The sequence below is a fragment of the Lipophrys pholis genome (genome assembly GCF_963383615.2).
Source record: "Lipophrys pholis genome assembly, chromosome: 6".
NCBI classification, from domain to species: Eukaryota; Metazoa; Chordata; class Actinopteri; order Blenniiformes; family Blenniidae; genus Lipophrys; species Lipophrys pholis.
Window position 1 is genome coordinate 30,350,668 of NC_137629.1, and position 18,283 is coordinate 30,368,950.

The 18,283-nt window shown below is 44.1% G+C and overlaps 2 protein-coding genes across 2 annotated transcripts in view; both read left to right on the forward strand.

Moving 5' to 3' along the window:
• shtn3 (shootin 3) overlaps positions 1–9,057 on the forward strand; it is an 11,836-nt gene extending 2,779 nt beyond the window's left edge. Inside the window, exons 7-15 of the mRNA XM_080466153.1 lie at positions 1,192–1,345; positions 2,016–2,205; positions 2,430–2,500; positions 2,690–2,793; positions 3,070–3,084; positions 3,496–3,558; positions 4,509–4,641; positions 4,928–5,285; positions 5,799–9,057. Coding sequence (XP_080322279.1) covers positions 1,192–1,345; positions 2,016–2,205; positions 2,430–2,500; positions 2,690–2,793; positions 3,070–3,084; positions 3,496–3,558; positions 4,509–4,641; positions 4,928–5,285; positions 5,799–5,877 — 1,167 coding nt within the window. The 3' untranslated portion in view covers positions 5,878–9,057. The remainder of the gene's footprint in view (positions 1–1,191; positions 1,346–2,015; positions 2,206–2,429; positions 2,501–2,689; positions 2,794–3,069; positions 3,085–3,495; positions 3,559–4,508; positions 4,642–4,927; positions 5,286–5,798) is intronic.
• A 941-nt stretch (positions 9,058–9,998) lies between these two features.
• Positions 9,999–14,537, forward strand: thoc3 (THO complex 3). Its single transcript, XM_080465476.1, has 6 exons — positions 9,999–10,197; positions 11,388–11,544; positions 11,620–11,824; positions 13,004–13,165; positions 13,243–13,343; positions 14,181–14,537. Exons 1-6 carry the CDS (start codon positions 10,000–10,002, stop codon positions 14,342–14,344), a joined length of 987 nt encoding a protein of 328 aa, XP_080321602.1. The 5' UTR covers position 9,999; the 3' UTR covers positions 14,345–14,537.
• Positions 14,538–18,283: the final 3,746 nt, after the last annotated feature.

Consider the following 18,283-nt stretch of genomic DNA (forward strand, 5'->3'; position numbering starts at 1 on the left):
CCTGGTACCCCAAGTGGAGGGGTAGCGAGAAATGGTTACCAATGGTACCGGTTGGTAACGGTTCTGAGTCAGTGGAAACGCACAACAACCGGTTCCGACCTGACCCGTACCGGCACCAAGGGGCACTGTGGAAACGAGGCTCAAGTGTGCAAGAGTCCAAAAGTCTCAGTTGGTGTCGCTGCTAAGCTAAAAGTCCAAAACTCCAAGAGACCAAATGTCCAAGAGTCCCAAAGTCTTTTTTTGCGTGATCGCTCACATTACATTCTAAAGGAGACCTGTATCAGACACGCTGTGCGAACGTGAACGGACCTGAATTATCAGGCCCCAGAGTGCATGCACAGATGACATCGTGAAGTCACGCCGAGCCACAAGTAAATACGCACCAGGGTTGCCAGATGTGACTCACAGTTTCCAGCCCAAACAACGTAAAACAAACACGCCTCAATAGAAACCAGCACAAATATCAGCCTTGTGTAGAAATCATGTTAGAACTGTAAAACAATGTTATGTGTGATAAAGAACACGCCGTAAACACACGAATGCATGAAATAAACAAAAGGTAAGAGAATTTAGCTCCCCAATTCGGGAATACCCACCTTATCTGGCAACACGGGTCAGCGCGTGTTTCTTCATTTTCAAGTGGTTGTGAAATACGAGCCGACAAAATCAAGACAACATGAGGAGGAAAAGAAAAAGGAGAATGAGGGAAAAAGAAAGTAAAAGAAAGCACAGCTTTTTAACAGCTTTTAGCAGCTTTTAACAGCTTTTAGCAGCTTTTAACAGTTTTTAACATTTTGGCGGAGCCGATTCCTCCGGCGCTGATCGGTGACATCAGTCACATGTCAATGACGAAGCAGTCGCATGCAGAAAAATATCAGAATTGGTACCACATAGGAACAAGGCCCGGGTCTGGGGTGACAAAAATCGGAATTGCAGGAGGGCTATGGATCGCTTGTGAGCAACCAATCAGAATTGGGCTGCTTTTGGCTGCAGTGTGAACGAGGCCTTAAAGTACCAAAGTCCAAAACTCCAAGAGTCCAAATGTCCAAGATTCACAATGTCCAAAAGTCCTAGAATCCAAAAGTCAGAGATTCAAAGAGATTCATGCGACTCTCGTTCTAGTTTTTTTTATTTTGGACTTTTTGAGTCGGTTCGTACTGGTATCAGTTTCCTCCGTGTTCCGTTTCGCAGGTCCAGAAGCTGGAGGTCCGTCTTCAGCAGAGCTGCGTTCAGGAGCAGCTGCAGGCTCTGCAGAGGCAGCTGGAGCTGCTGGAGGAGGACAAGAAGGAGGTGGAGGGACGACTGGAGCAGGCCGAGAGGAGGAACCAGGAGCTGCAGAGCAGAGGTGGACGCAAACACACACAACATACTTCACCGCAGTATAAATGTTTCCTCACAAGGTCATGATCTGGTCTCCTTTAGTAAAGGAAGCATCAGTGTTTCCTCGGCTCAAGGAGGTTCTAAAGGAGCACTGAGCCTCCTTTACTTTGCTCATGGAGAATTCCAACATTCCTTATCATGGCCGCCACTTAAACACTTCCTGGGGTTAAGGAGAAGTGGATAGGAAAGGAGATAGGAGGGACTATTAGGACGCACCCTTTGAATGACGCTTGGCAAGATGGCGGACTCGTATGTTGGAGATGTTGGCACTGAATTGAATTTAGAATCTGCCACAATCACTTGAATGTGAACTATATCAACAAACTAAATATTAATGGCGAAGTGACGGAGGACCACATAGCAATCTCCAACTTTTTGAAATTTTCACATAACAATATAGAGTCTCGCCCGACTCTGCTCGAGCTCGGACCCGAAGTATAGCATACATCTTTTATTTAATTTGATATCCCCCCTAGCACTTGTTAATTTTGGGGAAAATGTTAATATTTTGGTGTATGTATGATTTGGTACATGTATGTACACTATATCTTTTTAAAAAAATGTTGTGAATGTTGTGAAGTGTGAATCCACTTCCTGTCTCTCGTCGTAATGAATCGGTTCCTTGCTCTCCACAGTCCACGAGCTTCATGAGACCCGGGACAACGTCTCCATGACGACCGACACGAGCCCTCCACCTCCCCCTCCCCCTCCCCCTGAGCTCGGGGTTGCCCCGCCTCCTGCCCCTCCCCCTCAACCTCCTCCGCCCCCTCCTCCTCCTCCACCCCCGCCCCCGCCGCCTCCGCCCTCCAGATGCAATCCCCTCAGGTGAGGGGAGACACACACACACACACACACACACACACACACACACACACACACACACACACAGATGAGGTTGTCTGGGGTTACCGTGGTTACAGTGCGGTGAACTGAGAGATGATTGGAGGATATTCCTGAGTGTTGATTAGTTGATGAGCAGGTGTTTCCTCTGTGTGTGTGTGTGTGTGTGTGTGTGTGTGTGTGTGTGTGTGTGTGTGTGTGTGTCTCAGCTCGCTGATCGCCATCATGAGGAAGTCGTCCAAAGGCTCCAAAGCTTCAGTGAAGGTGGAGCAACCTCCAGGTGGGCCTCACTTCACCTTTCTACCTGATGTGTGTGGACAGCAGTGTGTGTGTGTGTGTGTGTGTGTGTGTGTGTGTGTGTGTGTGTGTGTGTGTGTGTGTGTGTGTGTGTGTGTGTGTGTGTGTGTGTGTGTGTGTGTGTGTGTGTGTGTGTGTGAACATGTCCTTCAGTCTACTTGTTGTCCTGCAGCAGCTGAATTCGCGAACGACGTGAAGGTGAAAGCTGTGAACGAGATGATGGAGCGAATCAAACATGGAGTCGTGCTGAGGCCAGTGAAGAGCCAGGAGAGCAAGGTGAGACCCCCCCCCCCCACACACACACACACACACACATCCACTCAGTGAGTTTACAGGCTCAGCATCAAGGGTCAAAGGTCATGACAGATAAATTCTTCGTCAACATAAAATCTTATGTGAGCCAGAAAACCAAGCTGCAGTCTTCTTTCATCACGTTTAACCTGAGTGACAGCAGTGAGAGGTCAAAGGTCAGCGTGAACGTTTCAGAGGAGAAAAAAACTTCTTTTGTTGCCTGATGAATAAACGATTCTCTCTGCTTCACGCTGCCTTCAGAGACCTGCTGTAAAAGTGAGTATCAATCTCCTCCTGTCAGGACAACACACACACACACACACACACACACACACACACACACACACACACACACACACACACACACACACACACACACACACACACACACACACACACACACACACACACACACACACACACACACACACACACTTTAACGAGCCGTTAAATTAACTGCAGTCTTTCTGCTCAGATGCTTTTTACTTAATTAGAATGAGTCCAAAAGAAAAACCGTAACGGAGTCGAAGTGAAAGAAACAGGAACAAAAGCTTTTTTTTTTATAGAATTAGAACAAAACAACCTGAATCGTTTACTTAAATACTTTATCGAGGCAGATTTATGTGTGTTGTTGTGTTTTGAAGAAAGTTGATGTATTTCTCATGTTTGTTGACGTCGGTTGTTCAGCCCCCGGTGAGCTGTGAGGAGAAGCCGCAGGAGAGCGCCATGGAGGAGCTCAAAGGCATCCTGGTAAGACATCCCCAGCAGCGCCCCCTGCTGGAGGCTTTCACGACAACCGAACTGCATTATCCCCTGGAGTCACTTTATCTAAATCCTTCATATGTCTGCTAAATCATTTATATCACTCAGGTCGGTTTATTTAACCAGTGGATTTCTGCATCAGTGTGGAACCGCTTGAATTATTTTAAAAATCTTTTATTGATCTTTTATTCCTCTTTATCCAGCTGAAGTCCATCACAGATGTTATTTATTGACTTTTTCAGTCATTCTTTCATTTGGTCTGACAAGTTTGTGTCTTTGTTGTTTGTCTTTTTTTATTGCAATTTCAAGTTACTTTGTGGTTGTTTTTTGTCTGTTTTTTATCTGTTTTCTGATAGTTTTTATTATTTTCTCTATTTCTTTGTTTCAATGTTGGTTGTTATTTATCTCTTTGTCATCATTTTCTATCTTTATGAGGTCATTAATTGGGATTTTTAATAACAGTTTTATCTTCAACTTCACAGTTTTTTGTGTCTTTTGTTTACTTTGTGTCCATTTTTTAAATAATTTTCTGTATTTTTTTCTGGGTTTTTTGTATTTGCTGATCTTTTTTTAGCCTTTTTGTGTCTTTGTTGTTCTTTTGTCTTTTATACTAATTTTGTGTCTTTACATTACTGTTATACATCTTTGTGGTTGTTTTTAGTTTATTTTTTTTCAATAAGTCTGTTTCTTTGTGGTCGTATTTTGTCTCCTTATGTCTCAGCTTTATCATTTTGTGTGGTTGTGATTATCATTTGCTGTTTCTTTGTTGTCTTTTTTTAATCAATTTAACTTTTTTTATCCCTTTTTTAACTGTAATTTAGAGCTTAGTTTTAAGCCTATTTTTTCCCCTCTTGCTTGTGTTACTTATATCTGAAGAGGGGTTTTGTTGTGACTTGGGATCATTCTGGACGGTTGACGGTTTGATCTTCCCGCTCTAGGAGACGGTGAAGCGCAGCCCGAGCCGCAGCTCGCAGGAGTCCGGCCCGTCGCCACCGGGACAGACGAAGGACAGCGAGCTGGAGGTCATCCTGAGGCGGAGACGCAACAAGGCCGGCGAGTCGGGATCGGGAGGTAAACAACAGGAGCTGATTTCTACCGAACCATTAATGCAAACTGCTCCCAAAAAAACCCCAAACCAATAGAAATCAAAATAGAGACAGAATTCTACTAGAAATATGACTTCAATTTTGTGAAAGCCACATCAGCTTTTTGATCTTTTATCAAGAAAATTTGCTTTTTTTGTTTTGAGCGCAGGCTGAGGCTCAGGTGACGGTGGATAAGTTTGCATTTTAGTGTTTTTTTCAGGTCGCTGTTGGATAAATAAAGGTCAAATAAAAAAAAAATAATTTCCCCGCAGATGAGCGAGAGGGCCACATGAGCCACGTGTCGTCCTCAGACAGCCTGAATGGGAAACGCACCAGCAGCGACTCGGGCAAAGAGCCGGACGGCCCCGGGGCCCTGAGCGTCCCCTGCAACCCGACGGGGCCCGGCAGGGTCAGTCTGGAGCGGCGGGGGTCGGGCCCGGGGCCCGTCGTGGCCCGGAGGAAGAGCTCCGACACCTCGGCCAGGCAGAGGAGGTCCTGCAGCTCGCTGTCAGAGAGGGAGACCGCCGCCGAGAGGGACGCCGCCGCCGAGAGGGACGCCGCCGCCGAGAGGGCCGCCGCCGCCGAGAGGGACGCCGCCAAGAGCTCGCTCAGCAACGGCTGCATAGACGGGTGAGTCCACTCTGCAGATCTACAGCATCCTTTAATTTCTACTCACAACTCAAAACTCTCCGTAAATATGGAGGTTTGACTGTTCTAATCTGGAGGCTTAACTGTTCTAATCTGGAGGTTTGACTGTTCTAATCTGGAGGTTTAACTGTTCTAATCTGGAGGTTTAACTATTCTAATCTGGAGGTTTGACTGTTCTAATCGGGAGGTTTAACTCTTCTAATCTGGAGGTTTAACTCGGCAGTAAATCAGCCAAGTATCGGTGGAGCATTTCTGGCCTTTTAAAAAAAACTAAATGTTCTAAGCGATGAAACACATTCAGTCCATGTTTGGTCGAGTAGCGTAGCCATGTGGCGTGTTTAGCATAGCAGCATTAGCAGATTAGCACAGGTAGCTGAACGTCTTGTCTCATGGTCAAAATGTTGTTTCTTCCAGAAGATTTTTGTTCCTCTTTTCTCCACCTCGTATCTATAGAACAGCTGTGAACAGTTAAACCTCCCTCCTCTGTCTCTGCAGCGTCGGCGCCGAGGATCAGATCGAGTCAAACGGACTCGACCACGCGGACCCGGAGACGGCGCACACGGCGACCCGGTGAACAGCAGCACCGGCGCCGAGCGTTCGGAGACGCCCAGAGGATCCCGGGTCTGATCTCCGAGAACCCGACGTGTACATTACGAAGGATAAAATGGATCCGGAGGATTTAGGGAACTCTGATATCTTTGCCTTTTACTCACTGGGTCAAAGTTGACTTTGTTGTACTTTTGTATTTGTGCTTCTTAGATTTTCCACAAAACAGTTTCAGAACAAGCCACCGGAGCACCTGGAGAGAAACACTACAAATATCGCAGCAGATAACACCTGATTTATTCCCGGTGAAACTCCCTGGCCTTGTCCACACGAGCTTTTTTCCTCACCGTCGTTCTTGCGGCGCCATAGAAATGACTCAAAACAATGTAGTGTGCCGGGCCTATAGGTGGCGCTGTAACAGAAATACACCAAAAAAAATGAAGACGAAGACACGGAGCGTGCAAAAAAAAATCCTTGTATTGGAGAAATCCAACGTCTCGCCTTATTAAACCGACGAGCATCAGTAGCTTCTGCAGCACGACCTGGGGCGCGTAGGCCGCCATTGTTGTTGATAGTTTTATGTGACGTCGGGTCGAGAGGTGCGGCTCCACCGTTTTCCCCCCCAAAAAACATTTTTGGACTCCTAAAGCACGGCGCCGTGTGTACGATCGGGCAAAAATGATGTGATTGCATTAAAAGGGCGTTGTCGTGTGGACAGGGCCTAAATGTTCCCCCGCGGAGCTCAGAAGAGCCGAACGTAGTCTGACACGTAAAGCCGCTGTGCAAACCTGAGCTAGCTGTTTCACATTCTAACCTTGGTGGAGAGGCTGCGCCTTCGCTAAATGACAACTTTTAATGCAAATGTGTAGGTTAGCGGGTGAGCACGCTAACTTCAGTAGCCATCTTTGAGCTATCGCAGGTTAGCATACTAACACCAGTATCCAGTCCAATGCTACCGTGTCAGCATGCTAACCTCGGTGACCAGGCTGGGGCTAACACGCCAGCATGACAACGTTCGTCCAGAAGCTAGTACTGATGTACTAGCATGCTAACTTCTGGACAGCGAATAGGGTGAGCAAGTTATCGTGTTTACGTCAGTAGCCACGCTGGGGCTAGCAGGCTAACACATGTAAAATCACTGCTAAGGCAAAGTTAGCATCCATCCATCCGCCTCGTGGATGGATGGATGCGGTGGGGATGCGGTGGCCAACTTGAGCATGCTAACTTCAGTTCTCCAGTGTCATACCACAGTCCAAAAACTTTAGATCAATTCTGACTCTTAATTGATTCCTACAATCCAAAGACATGAGGTGAACTGACGACACTCAAGGAAAAAAAAAAGAAATCCAGGTTTTTGCTTTAAGAAAACTTACAAAAGCTGCTTCACCTGGTTGTTGTTTTTTTTTTAAAAATTATAACAGACGAGGGTCATTCCGCTGCTGCAGGTAAAAACTCCCACAGAGAAAATACACCCATGACGCCAGAGTCAGGTTTTGGTGGTCAGTAACTACAGCGTTGAATACAATCACGTCTCTGAACTCTGACGTGGATCTTGATCAAATCGAACCTCTGACTGTTGTTCTGACTGAATCTACACTCCGACTGAGCCTCCACTCCGACTGGCCCTACGCTATGATGCAACCTGCGGTCAGACTGAGCCTCCACTCCGACTGGCCCTACGCTATGATGCAACCTGCGGTCAGACTGAACCTACACTCTGAATTTTCTGACCACGGCACCGACACTTGTTCTCACTGAACGTACTGTACACTCTGACCGTTGTTCTGACTGAACCTGTGATCAGACCAACTCTGATCAACGCTCTGACTGAAGCTATGCTCTGACTCTGGTATCGACTGACGCTCTGAGAGAACCAACACTCTTTTGTAGCGCTCTGATCGACTCTCTCACCAATCTGTAGGAAGGAAGCTGGACCTTTTTGCACAGAGCTCCAGGTTTCTGCAGGATTTTAACTGTGAAGCTGTGGTTCTCTTGTATTTCTTGCACCAAGGATGTGATCAGTGTGTGTATAGTTCCACCGGGTGGATCGTACCGAACGGGTTGGGTGTGTGGGCGTGCCTTGCCCTACCGTACCCTCCCGCTCCGTCACGTACTGTGCAGTGCGACCAAGGTTTATGTGTCATCAGGGGGGAGTGTGCACGGCACTCTCTGAGACTCCACCTTCCTCTTCACTCCCAGTCTTCATCAGGGCTGCTCTTTTTTCTCCACTCAGAGGCATTTCACTTCGATTCAACCTGTTCATCAAATCCAGAAAGGAACACGAAAAGCCTAAGTTGTAGAATTGTAACGGTGCTTGTACATACAAATGTGACTTTCATTGAATAACACAACAGTTAGTTTACTTGTGATTTGGGAGTGTTTTTTGTTTTGTCCTCAGTATTTTAAACAAGTTTCACACTGTCTGTGCAGCCCTGATTGAAGTGTCAATGTTTTTATTCTTGTTCATGAACTTTCTGCGTAGAATCTGTGAACGGAGGGAAGCTGAGTGAAACCATCCAGCCAGACTCTGGATTGGGGGCGGGCGGGGTTCCGTTGTTAGAGAGCATGACACGTCAAACAGAAAGGTTCTCAGGGTCCATGAAACTATAAACATCTCCAGAACCAACCTTCAGGGGCCTACAGAAGGAAAAAAAAAAAAAAAGGGTCTACTTCTGCTCAGACTCCCACCTCCACCTGTCTTCCTCTTCTGAACCGCCTCCAGTCTCACTCCCAAGCTTCTTTTTTTTTTTTTTTGTGCTTTCTATAAACAAACAAATAGCTTTTCCTGAAATATGATGCAAAAGAAATTCTAACGAGTATGCAATTTGTACCACTCTCTCACCTCGTTGTGGTCTCTTACACTACGGTCACGCGCTTTTTACTCTCATTGTTTGTATTTATCTGAATGCAGAAGGACCAGATGTTAAGAGCTGAACCTTAAAAGCGGGTTATTTATGCATATCCGGGTCTCTTGTTTCAGCACCGGCCACCAGAGGGAAGCAGAGAGTAGTTCAGCTTCTCATATCTGAAGAAAAGCTGTTAAATGGAGTTGTACAGAATAAAGCAAAGTCCTGTATGTGACGGTCAGAGTGCGGCGGTCCACATAAAGTGTGTGTTTGAGATTGTTGGGAGTGTTGCAAATCTTTTTTTTTTTCAAAGCGCAAACATGGATTTTCAGTTTGGCATCACTTGAAATAAAATTCAGTCTAAAATAAAAATGACTGAGTTTGTTTTTATTCGGAGAGAAATTGGTTTCCTCATTAATTTCCACGAATTGCTTTTTTTTTTTTTTTACAACATGATGGTTATTTAACACTTATATGAAATTATACTTCCTTACATCCTTGTTGTCGTTAAAGGTTCGCTGCAACAACATGTGTCTGTTTTTCAATCGGAGAAAACCTCAGAGATTTAAAAAACAAATGTTAAATTATCAAGTCAAATAACTGATTTCCAACTGTTGGAAATCTGGACTGATTGTGGTGTCAATAAGTTATATGTGCACTTTTATACAGAGAATGACAAGATTCGGAGAAAGAAAGAAAGAAAGAGAGAGAGAATAAATGTCTAATATTATATTTTATAACACGGGGGGGGGGGGGGGTTGGCTTAATTAGGCCCACAGGGTTTCCCTTAAATTTGGTTTAATACCACATCTAACCCAAATATTCTCCAAAACAATAATCTTTCAGTCCATTTAGTCAGGTGAAGCTGTTAGCTGTTTTTAAAACTTAAGAAAATTTACGTGAAGTAAATAATACACATTAAACGGATTACATGTGAAATAGAGTAAAAGTAAAAAATCCTGTGTTTTAAAGTGATTTAGAATGATTTATGTACGGACTTTAGTGCGCTCAAGTAGCCAGCAGGGGGCGGTGACGCGCTGGCCACGATCCCTAATGGTCATGTTGCTTTTAAATCTGACGATTAAACACATTAGCTTGAAATAAACTAAGTAATACTAAGTAATTTAAGCCGCTGGAATAAGTAGCGATTTAAACTCCGCAAACTTTCCATACCATGTAATTTAAAAGTAAATAAAAGTGAGAAAACCGTGTTTTGAAAGTTATTTTGAATGTTTCGTGAACGTATGATCTCCTATCCAGCAGGGGGCGGTGCCTCGCTCGCTGTGCCGCAGTGAACAAGAACAATGACGTCCTCATTCAAGATGGCGTCGCAGTACTACCAGGAGATGCAGGAGAGCTTCAAAAGTAATAATAAAAGTCGGGAATTCCCGGCTCATACGGCCAAAGTTCACTCCGTGGCGTGGAGCTGCGATGGCCGGAGGCTGGCCTCTGGTTCTTTTGATAAGACAGCCAGTGTCTTCGTGCTGGAAAAAGACCGACTCGTGAGTAACCGCTGTGTGGATGCTAACATGCTAACGTTAGCCAAAGTGGAAACAGTTCTGAGGAATACAATCACTATTCTTTTACAATTCTTATTTAATTAAAAGATCACAATTTTTTACTCTATGTAAACAGACTTACGACAGACAGTCAAATGTATCATCACTGCACCGTGATGGTCAGTTATACGTTCAGAAGACCATGTTTTAATTATAAAGCCTGTTGTTGGACATAATATAGTCCTAGTGGCGTGAATAACATTTCACTTTACTAAAATATCATTTTTTAGACAGATTTATATTACAAATCAGAGTATGACTTGCCTTTTGGGACCCTGTCGAAACTTCTGTGATGTGTGACATGATCAAACACATGCCCAAAGATTGTGGCTTTGAATTAAAATCAGTGCATTCTGCTTTTATTATCATTTGAACCAAATCTTTAAGAACACTTTTTTAGCTTCTAGTTTTGGAACTTCCTTTATGAATATTAAAATCGTTATTTCTCTTTAAATATTCACCGATTTAGTTAGCTATTACAGCCTGCTATACCACAACATGAAGTACATTCGTTTATGTATTTTAGGACTGTTTTAATGTATTTTTCTTTTACTTTTTGAACTTCATTATTGATTTGATTTAATATTTAGTCAACATGACAACTGTCAATGAACATGTGGAAGTTAAAACAAATAGTAGTATTTAAAATCAGAAGTAATCCAGTGAGAAATAGAATGAGAAAGTGTACAGTTCATATTTATAGGCAATGCAATCTTATCCTGTAGCTTTGTATTACATATAATCTCCTTGTTTTACCGTGTATATCTATCTTCAGTATTTAGTTTAGTTATTTCTGGGTGGAGGGAGCTTTTATTACACTGAGTTTTTCTAAAATACTTACTATCGACGCTCTGATCTTTCCTCTACCGCCTCTCAGGCGGCTGCAGAATGAACTGCTGATGAGAAATAACACAAAAAACAGCAATATTTTGCGATAAGAATAATTTCGGTGAGATGCTGCTTTTAAATATGATGATGTAACAAAAATCAAACTTTAAAAAAAAACACTACCTGTTTTTCTCAGAATACAGACCTCAGTGTGTTTACTTGGTCTTAAAATGGGAGTCTCTATGTGGTGGGTAAAGAGGTGCAGTAGATGGATGATCTGTTGTTGTTGTTGTCATCGTGTGCAGGTGAAGGAGAATAACTACCGAGGTCATGGTGACAGCGTGGATCAGCTCTGCTGGCACCCCACCAACCCCGACCTGTTCGTCACCGCCTCCGGAGACAAAACCATCCGCATCTGGGACGTCCGCACCACCAAATGCATCGCCACCGTCAACACCAAAGGTACCGACGTTCCGCTATAGTATTATGGTGGAACCCGTGTGGAGTTTGATACGAGTTCCTGATTCTCCGCCTCAGGCGAGAACATCAACATCTGCTGGAGCCCCGACGGTCAGACCATCGCCGTGGGCAACAAGGACGACGTGGTGACGTTCATCGATGCCAAGACGCATCGCTCGAGAGCCGAGGAGCAGTTCAAGTTCGAGGTGAACGAGATCTCCTGGAACAACGACAATGACATGTTCTTCCTCACCAACGGCAACGGCTGCATCAACATCCTCAGGTGAGGCGGGCGGAGGGCGAGGGGGGGTGTCAGGGTCGACACCCTCAGGGGGGTTTGGTGGGACGAATGCTCGTGGTCAGGTCCACTTCCACCCACAAACAGCAGAAGATTCTAGATTCCAGAGCGAAGCGCCGATACATCAGCGTCTGGGGGTGGAGTTATCGAGACCGTTGGAAACGCAGCATTTGCATCTTTAACAGCCGAGCGTCTTCATTAATTTTTTAATTTGAAATAAAAGCCAGTGGACAGTGGTGTACAGTTATTTATTTAAGAACTGTACACCACTACAACAATTGTAAACCAATTAGCTCCCTTGATCAAACAATATGGAACAAATAAATGTAACAAGTGTCACTGGTGGAGTCGGCGCCATTAGGAATATAAATTAAAATAAATAATAAAGGAGCTGAAATTAACACAAAAAAAACAAACCAATGGCTTCACTAGCTTGGTTAGGATATATTTGAATTAAACAGCAATCAGTTCTTTATCTTGGTTTAGTACAAATGGTAATTAAACATTAATTACAAAAGCATCTGAATAAACAAACAGCTTCACTTGCTTGGTCAAACAAGGTCACAAATAAATTGTAAATCCAGTATATATACCAAGTATCAATGGTTCAGGCAGTACAATTAGGAATAGAATTAGAGAAAAATAATAATCCTCGATCGGATTGACTCCAGTGGACGGGTGTAACGTGTTTGAAGCTTGCTGCAGCTTGTGTACAAATTCAATTCAACTTGGAACAATGAGAATCAAGGCTTTGCTCATTTTGGCCAGGATGGCCATGAAATAGGCTTTTAAATGGGAATTACATTCTGTTCTAAGTCGTCTTAAAAAGGAATTAAATGTTACTTGTAGAATCTTCTAGGAACCCTGGTACGAGGGACCAATGAAACGGATCCCAGCGGAGCTTCTCAAGTTAATTAACAAGTTAAAAAAAAGACGAGAGCGTTGTTGGAAATGTCTTTCTTCATGGCTCCTATGCAACTGGATCTTAGGATGGGCCAACTTAAGCACGAAAGCACTAAACTAGCACTAGTAGGAAAGTGGTAAGAGAAACTTCTCGGGCCGCTCCTGAGTCTCCGGCGGCTCTATCGAGAGCCGCCGGAGACTCAGGCGGCTCTATCGAGAGTCCCACACCTCGGGTCGTGACCCAATGTGCTCCGTCCTCAGTTACCCGGAGCTGAAGCCCATCCAGTCCATCAACGCCCACCCCTCCAACTGCATCTGCATCAAGTTCGACCCGGCGGGCCGGTATTTCGCCACCGGCAGCGCCGACGCCCTGGTCAGCCTGTGGGACGTGGAGGAGCTGGTGTGCGTGCGCTGCTTCTCCAGGTGGGTCCGCCTCCTCCATCGGGTGGGGAAACGCCCGCCGCAGGGGAAAAGGTCCTCACCGTCTCCTGTCTGTGCAGGTTGGACTGGCCGGTCAGGACGCTGAGCTTCAGCCATGACGGGAAGATGCTGGCCTCCGCCTCCGAGGATCACTTCATCGACATTGCCGAGGTGGAGACAGGTCGGTCAGAAACACAACAAGTTCACAGCTCGTCCAGAGGAGCGAGGAGGAGATTCCAGTGAAAATAATAATAATGCATCTTATTTATCAGCGTTGTTCAGGACACCCTGTACACAATGGACATGTTAAAATCCAGTTAAACGTAAGTTTATAAAACATTCAGGGGTTTGCAGCAGACCAATCATCATTTAACATGAATATGCTGATTTGAAAATATTTTGCCGGGACGCCACTTTTTCACAAATTTCTGCCGATTTGAAATTCAAACGAGGCATTTTTGTGAAACGTCTAAATCCCTATCCTACATTTTATTGCCATCATTGAAGATAAAGTTATTGGCTGCAATGAAAAGGTCCAGTAACAGGTTTTTAAAACTGGGGAAAAGATGGATGAGATCAGAGAGACACTTGGACATTTGGTCTTCTCATGTCGTTCTTGTACAATTTATAGCAAAGATAGACGACGAAGGGATGGGGGGCCTCGGACAGAGCCCTGGGGGACACTGGAAAATTTTCACTGAATGAACCGAGTGCGACCAGAGAGGTCTGACTTGTTCGATGGAGTGAGAAACTCAGATCGAGGACGGATCGGTGTTTGGAGTAGGTTCAGGCTTCGAGGCTAACCCGACTCATTGAATATAGAAATAAGAAGAATAGAGTAGAAAATGTCATGACACCATGTCAATTACACAAAACAGCAACCGCAAAGATGTATTAAATCTAAAAATATATATAAACCTCAAAAGCTGCATCAGCCCTGAAATGACACAAAATAACCAGAAATAATTCTAGAACAAAGAGGTTTTTTTAATTAAATTGAGTCACCCCCCCCCTGCAGGAGAGAAGCTGTGGGAGGTCCAGTGTGACTCGCCCACCTTCACCGTGGCGTGGCACCCCAAGAGGCCACTGCTGGCCTACGCCTGTGACGACAAGGAGGGCAAATACGACAACAACCGAGAGGCTGGAACCGTCAAACTGTTCGGCCTCCCAAACGACTCTTAAACCCCCACAAGGCCACCAGCAGAGGGAGCCAGAGTTCATTCCCTGTTTTCTACACAAGCCTTCACACTGTAAACATCTTGTTTTTTTTAAAATGTAAAATATTGTTGTTTTTTTTATAATAAAATGCATTTCTGTAAATCTTCCACTTATTGAATCTGTGATGTTTTTACATAAATATTCAAGTTTGTGGTGGACAGCAGTTTAAATTCAGTGCAACAAGCAACCTCACACACATGATGATGCCTCCACCGTGCTTTCTAGTTGTAGGCTATGGAGGTCTTAATGTGCCAAAATCAAATAAATAAATACACCATTAAATTAAATGTCAATTAGTTAAAATTGGAATTAAATATATTAATGTGTCACTAATTCATTTTATGTAAAAAAAACTAACATTTCAATCTTAAATTAACGTACGTGTATCAGACTACTGTGTGAATGTGATCGGACCAAACGGATTCGGGCCTCAGAGCACAGAAGACGCTGTTGACAATGTGGACGGTACGCCGGTACATGTAAACCAATATGTAAATACACCCAATGAAAATTAAAAATGAAGTAATTAATTTGTGAACAGAAGGTATATAAACAAACATAACATGACAAAGGAAGATATAGGTGATGTAAATAAACTTTAAAAAAAAACACGATAGCAATCACTGGTACACCTGAAAAGTTTCCAGCTATGCTTTGCAGTGATTGGTTGATGAGGGGGGAAAGGGGGCGTGGCCTGATTATTGAAAGAGCAAGAAAGCCCTGCAGAGGTGTGATCTGTGTTCAGACTGCAGCAACAGATGATGTGCATGTTTCCTGCTGCTGTACCGAGCCTGCAGGCTTACTGGACACACACACACACACACACACACACACACACACACACACACACACACACACCAAAAAAACCAGACTAATTAAATTTGTCCTTTTTTCATGCTATTTAAAGGAATCACAGCCTAATACAATTACACCCTCCTTGTGTGTGTGTGTGTGTGTGTGTGTGTGTGTGTGTGTGTGTGTGTGTCTGTGTGTCTGTGTTTTTGTCATGAAACCGCTCCCGGCTGCTTCATGCATGTCCAATTTCTAACATCCAACATGAAGTTCGCTCCACTGCTCACTGAAGCCTTCTTATTATGGGTGTTTCTGATGTGCTAATATATTCATAGAAAGTATTTCTTTCCGAGATGTTTTCTTTTTTTTACACGTAACCGTGCCAACATTGCAAATGTTCCCGATCTGACTACATAAACCAACCGTTATGCGTTCAGATTGATTAAAAAGACACTTTCATGAATATAGAAAAAGAATAATTGGACAGAGCTGTTAATTTGCCACTGTACCTCCTAGTTAGTGGCGGAGGTGGTAATTGCAGGTTCAATTCCCCATTTCCACCTGTCCACATGTTGGAGTGTCCTTGTGCAGGACACTAAACTCTAAATTGCTTCACTTGGATGGACTGGGGGGTCTTGCGTGGCAGCCACCTTCATATGTGTGTGTGCGAGAAAGATCGTTTGTAACCGAACCGAGGCCTAACATTTCAAGGGGAGGAGAGATCGCTTCTTAGATCCGGTTCAGAGTTCGTAGATTTTACGTCGCCCCAAACAAAACGGTTTTTCCCTGAAGAAAACTTTGGTCCGGATCAAACAGGGGAAACAAAAGCAGTTGGCAAATTACTTTAAAGGGTAAACAATTCTCACATCTTAAACTGATAGAAACACCTACAATTTCTACAACAGTTAAACATTCTTATTGTCATGTAGTTTATAGTTCTTAATTTAGGAATTTGACACAGTTTTGGTAAAAACAGTAAAACTGTACAGACCTTCAAAACAATAAAGCCGATCTTTATTGTTTTTTTTAAGGCTCAGAAGAATTCAATTTGGTACAAAGAGATAAAAACGATTCACTGCATGTCAAATAAATTCATGAAAAAAACTGCAAGACTGAAATAAATTCTACTTTCATGAGTTTATTCACAGATGAAAGTTGTATTAATGCGGCGTTGTGAGTCTGCACTTGTGTCATTGTGGTATGAAGCATCAGACAGCCACCACCTGTTCCCTTGTTTACATTGTGTGTGTGTGCGCGCGCGTTTGTGTGTGTGCGCGCGCGTGTGTGTCCTGTGGTGAATGAGCCCTTAACAATGACTGTTGATGTTGTGTGTCACTACATTTAAAAACCTATTTCCAGAATCAACGTATCAGATGTTAAATCTTCCATTCGGTTTAATCCCTATTCTTCACATTGTATTAAATTTAAAAACGACATTTTTAGGTCAAATATGATAAATTTTCAATGTAATGAGCTAATTATCTATTAAATCTTACTCCAGTTGTGATATTTTTTGTTGTCAATTACTTTTTCATTCTTTTTTTTTTTATTGGCACGTCCAAACTTCTTTGAAACGCCTTTGCTGCTTTGAAATGAGATTTTTTTTTTGCAGCGTTTCCATGGTGATCCTTATTGTCGGACCTGATGCTGGTTTGGAAATGTGCGCTCTCTCATTTTTGCTTGTTTTTATGCGCGTAAACGAAAATAAAAAGAAAGAAAAGATGCGTTCAAACGTGTCGCCATGTTTTCCTGTTTCCTTTGGAGGACTTGAGAAGAGGCTGTGAGGTAATAGAGGAGGAGGAGGAGGAGGAGGAAGAGGAGAGAGAGAGAGAGAGAGAGAGAGAGAGAAAGAGAGAGAGAGAGAGAGAGAGAGAGAGAGAGAGAGAGAGAGAGAGGGAGAGAGAGAGGGAGGGGGGGCAGTCATATTGTGCAGTCATCAGTCGGAGTTCTGGCTGCACACTGGTCGGGTTCCACCGCTCCGGACGCATCAGGTCAGTAAAACCAAACGTACCAAAATGTCACAGTGAGGAAGAGGAGGAGGAGGAGAAGGAGGTGCAGGGAGGAAGCTCGCTCTTTTCTGCCTGGCTCCCTGTAGGGATGGATAAAGGGATGAAGGGATGAAGGGGTGGTGGGATGCGCTCAGCGTCTTGCCGGTGCAGCTCGCAGGATTTCACACATTTAGAGGAGGCGTGAGGTTGTATTCTTTTATTATTTATTTAATTATTTTGCCTTAAGGCTCGCGTGTTTGTGGGGGGGAAAATCCCGCGCGCAGGCTGCAGGTACCTGCACCTGCGGAGTCTTCCAGTCTAACGACCGGAAACACGCGCTCCTCCCTGCGCAAAATCCATCCAGCCCGGCGCTGCCCTCTTCCTCTCCCTCTCGCTCTTCCTCCTCCTGCCTATTCCTCCGTCCAGGTGAACGCACGGGATCTCCTCCTCCTCCTCCTCCTCCCCCGGCATGTCGGTTCGGTTCGGCTCCTCTGCAGCAGGAGAAGGAAACGCCGACGGAAATTAGTGCGCGTGTCCCTGTTCGCGCACAAACGCTCGCTCAATAGGTGTGTGTGTGTGTGTGTGTGTGTGTGTGTGTGTGTGTGTGTGTGTGTGTGTGTGTGTGTGTGTGTGTGTGTGTGTGTGTGTGTGTGTGTGTGTGTGTGTGTGTGTGTGTAGAGAGAGAATGAGTGATAGCCAATCACGCACAGTGATGTGAGCCTCAGTGCAGAATAAGAGTTGCTCTACTTACACACAGTGGAAGGTAATTATCAGAGGTGGAAGTAACTAAATGCAATTTCTCTCATTACTCTTCTAATTGATTCATATTTCTGTGATATAAAACTGTCATTGGACCCTGTTCACATAATGTTGAAAGAAATTGTAGTTAAAGTTGTCCACCTTATTTGTACTTGTCTACCTTCACCTCACAGCTACACACACACACACACACACACACACACACACACACACACACACACACACACACACACACACACACACACACACACAATATCAATAGAAAAAAAAATACTGAAACTATTTGTATAAAACAAATCAACTATTTTCTTTGAAAGCATTTTGCATTTAAACTGCAACACTTTACTTTTCTTTTAAAAGGAGC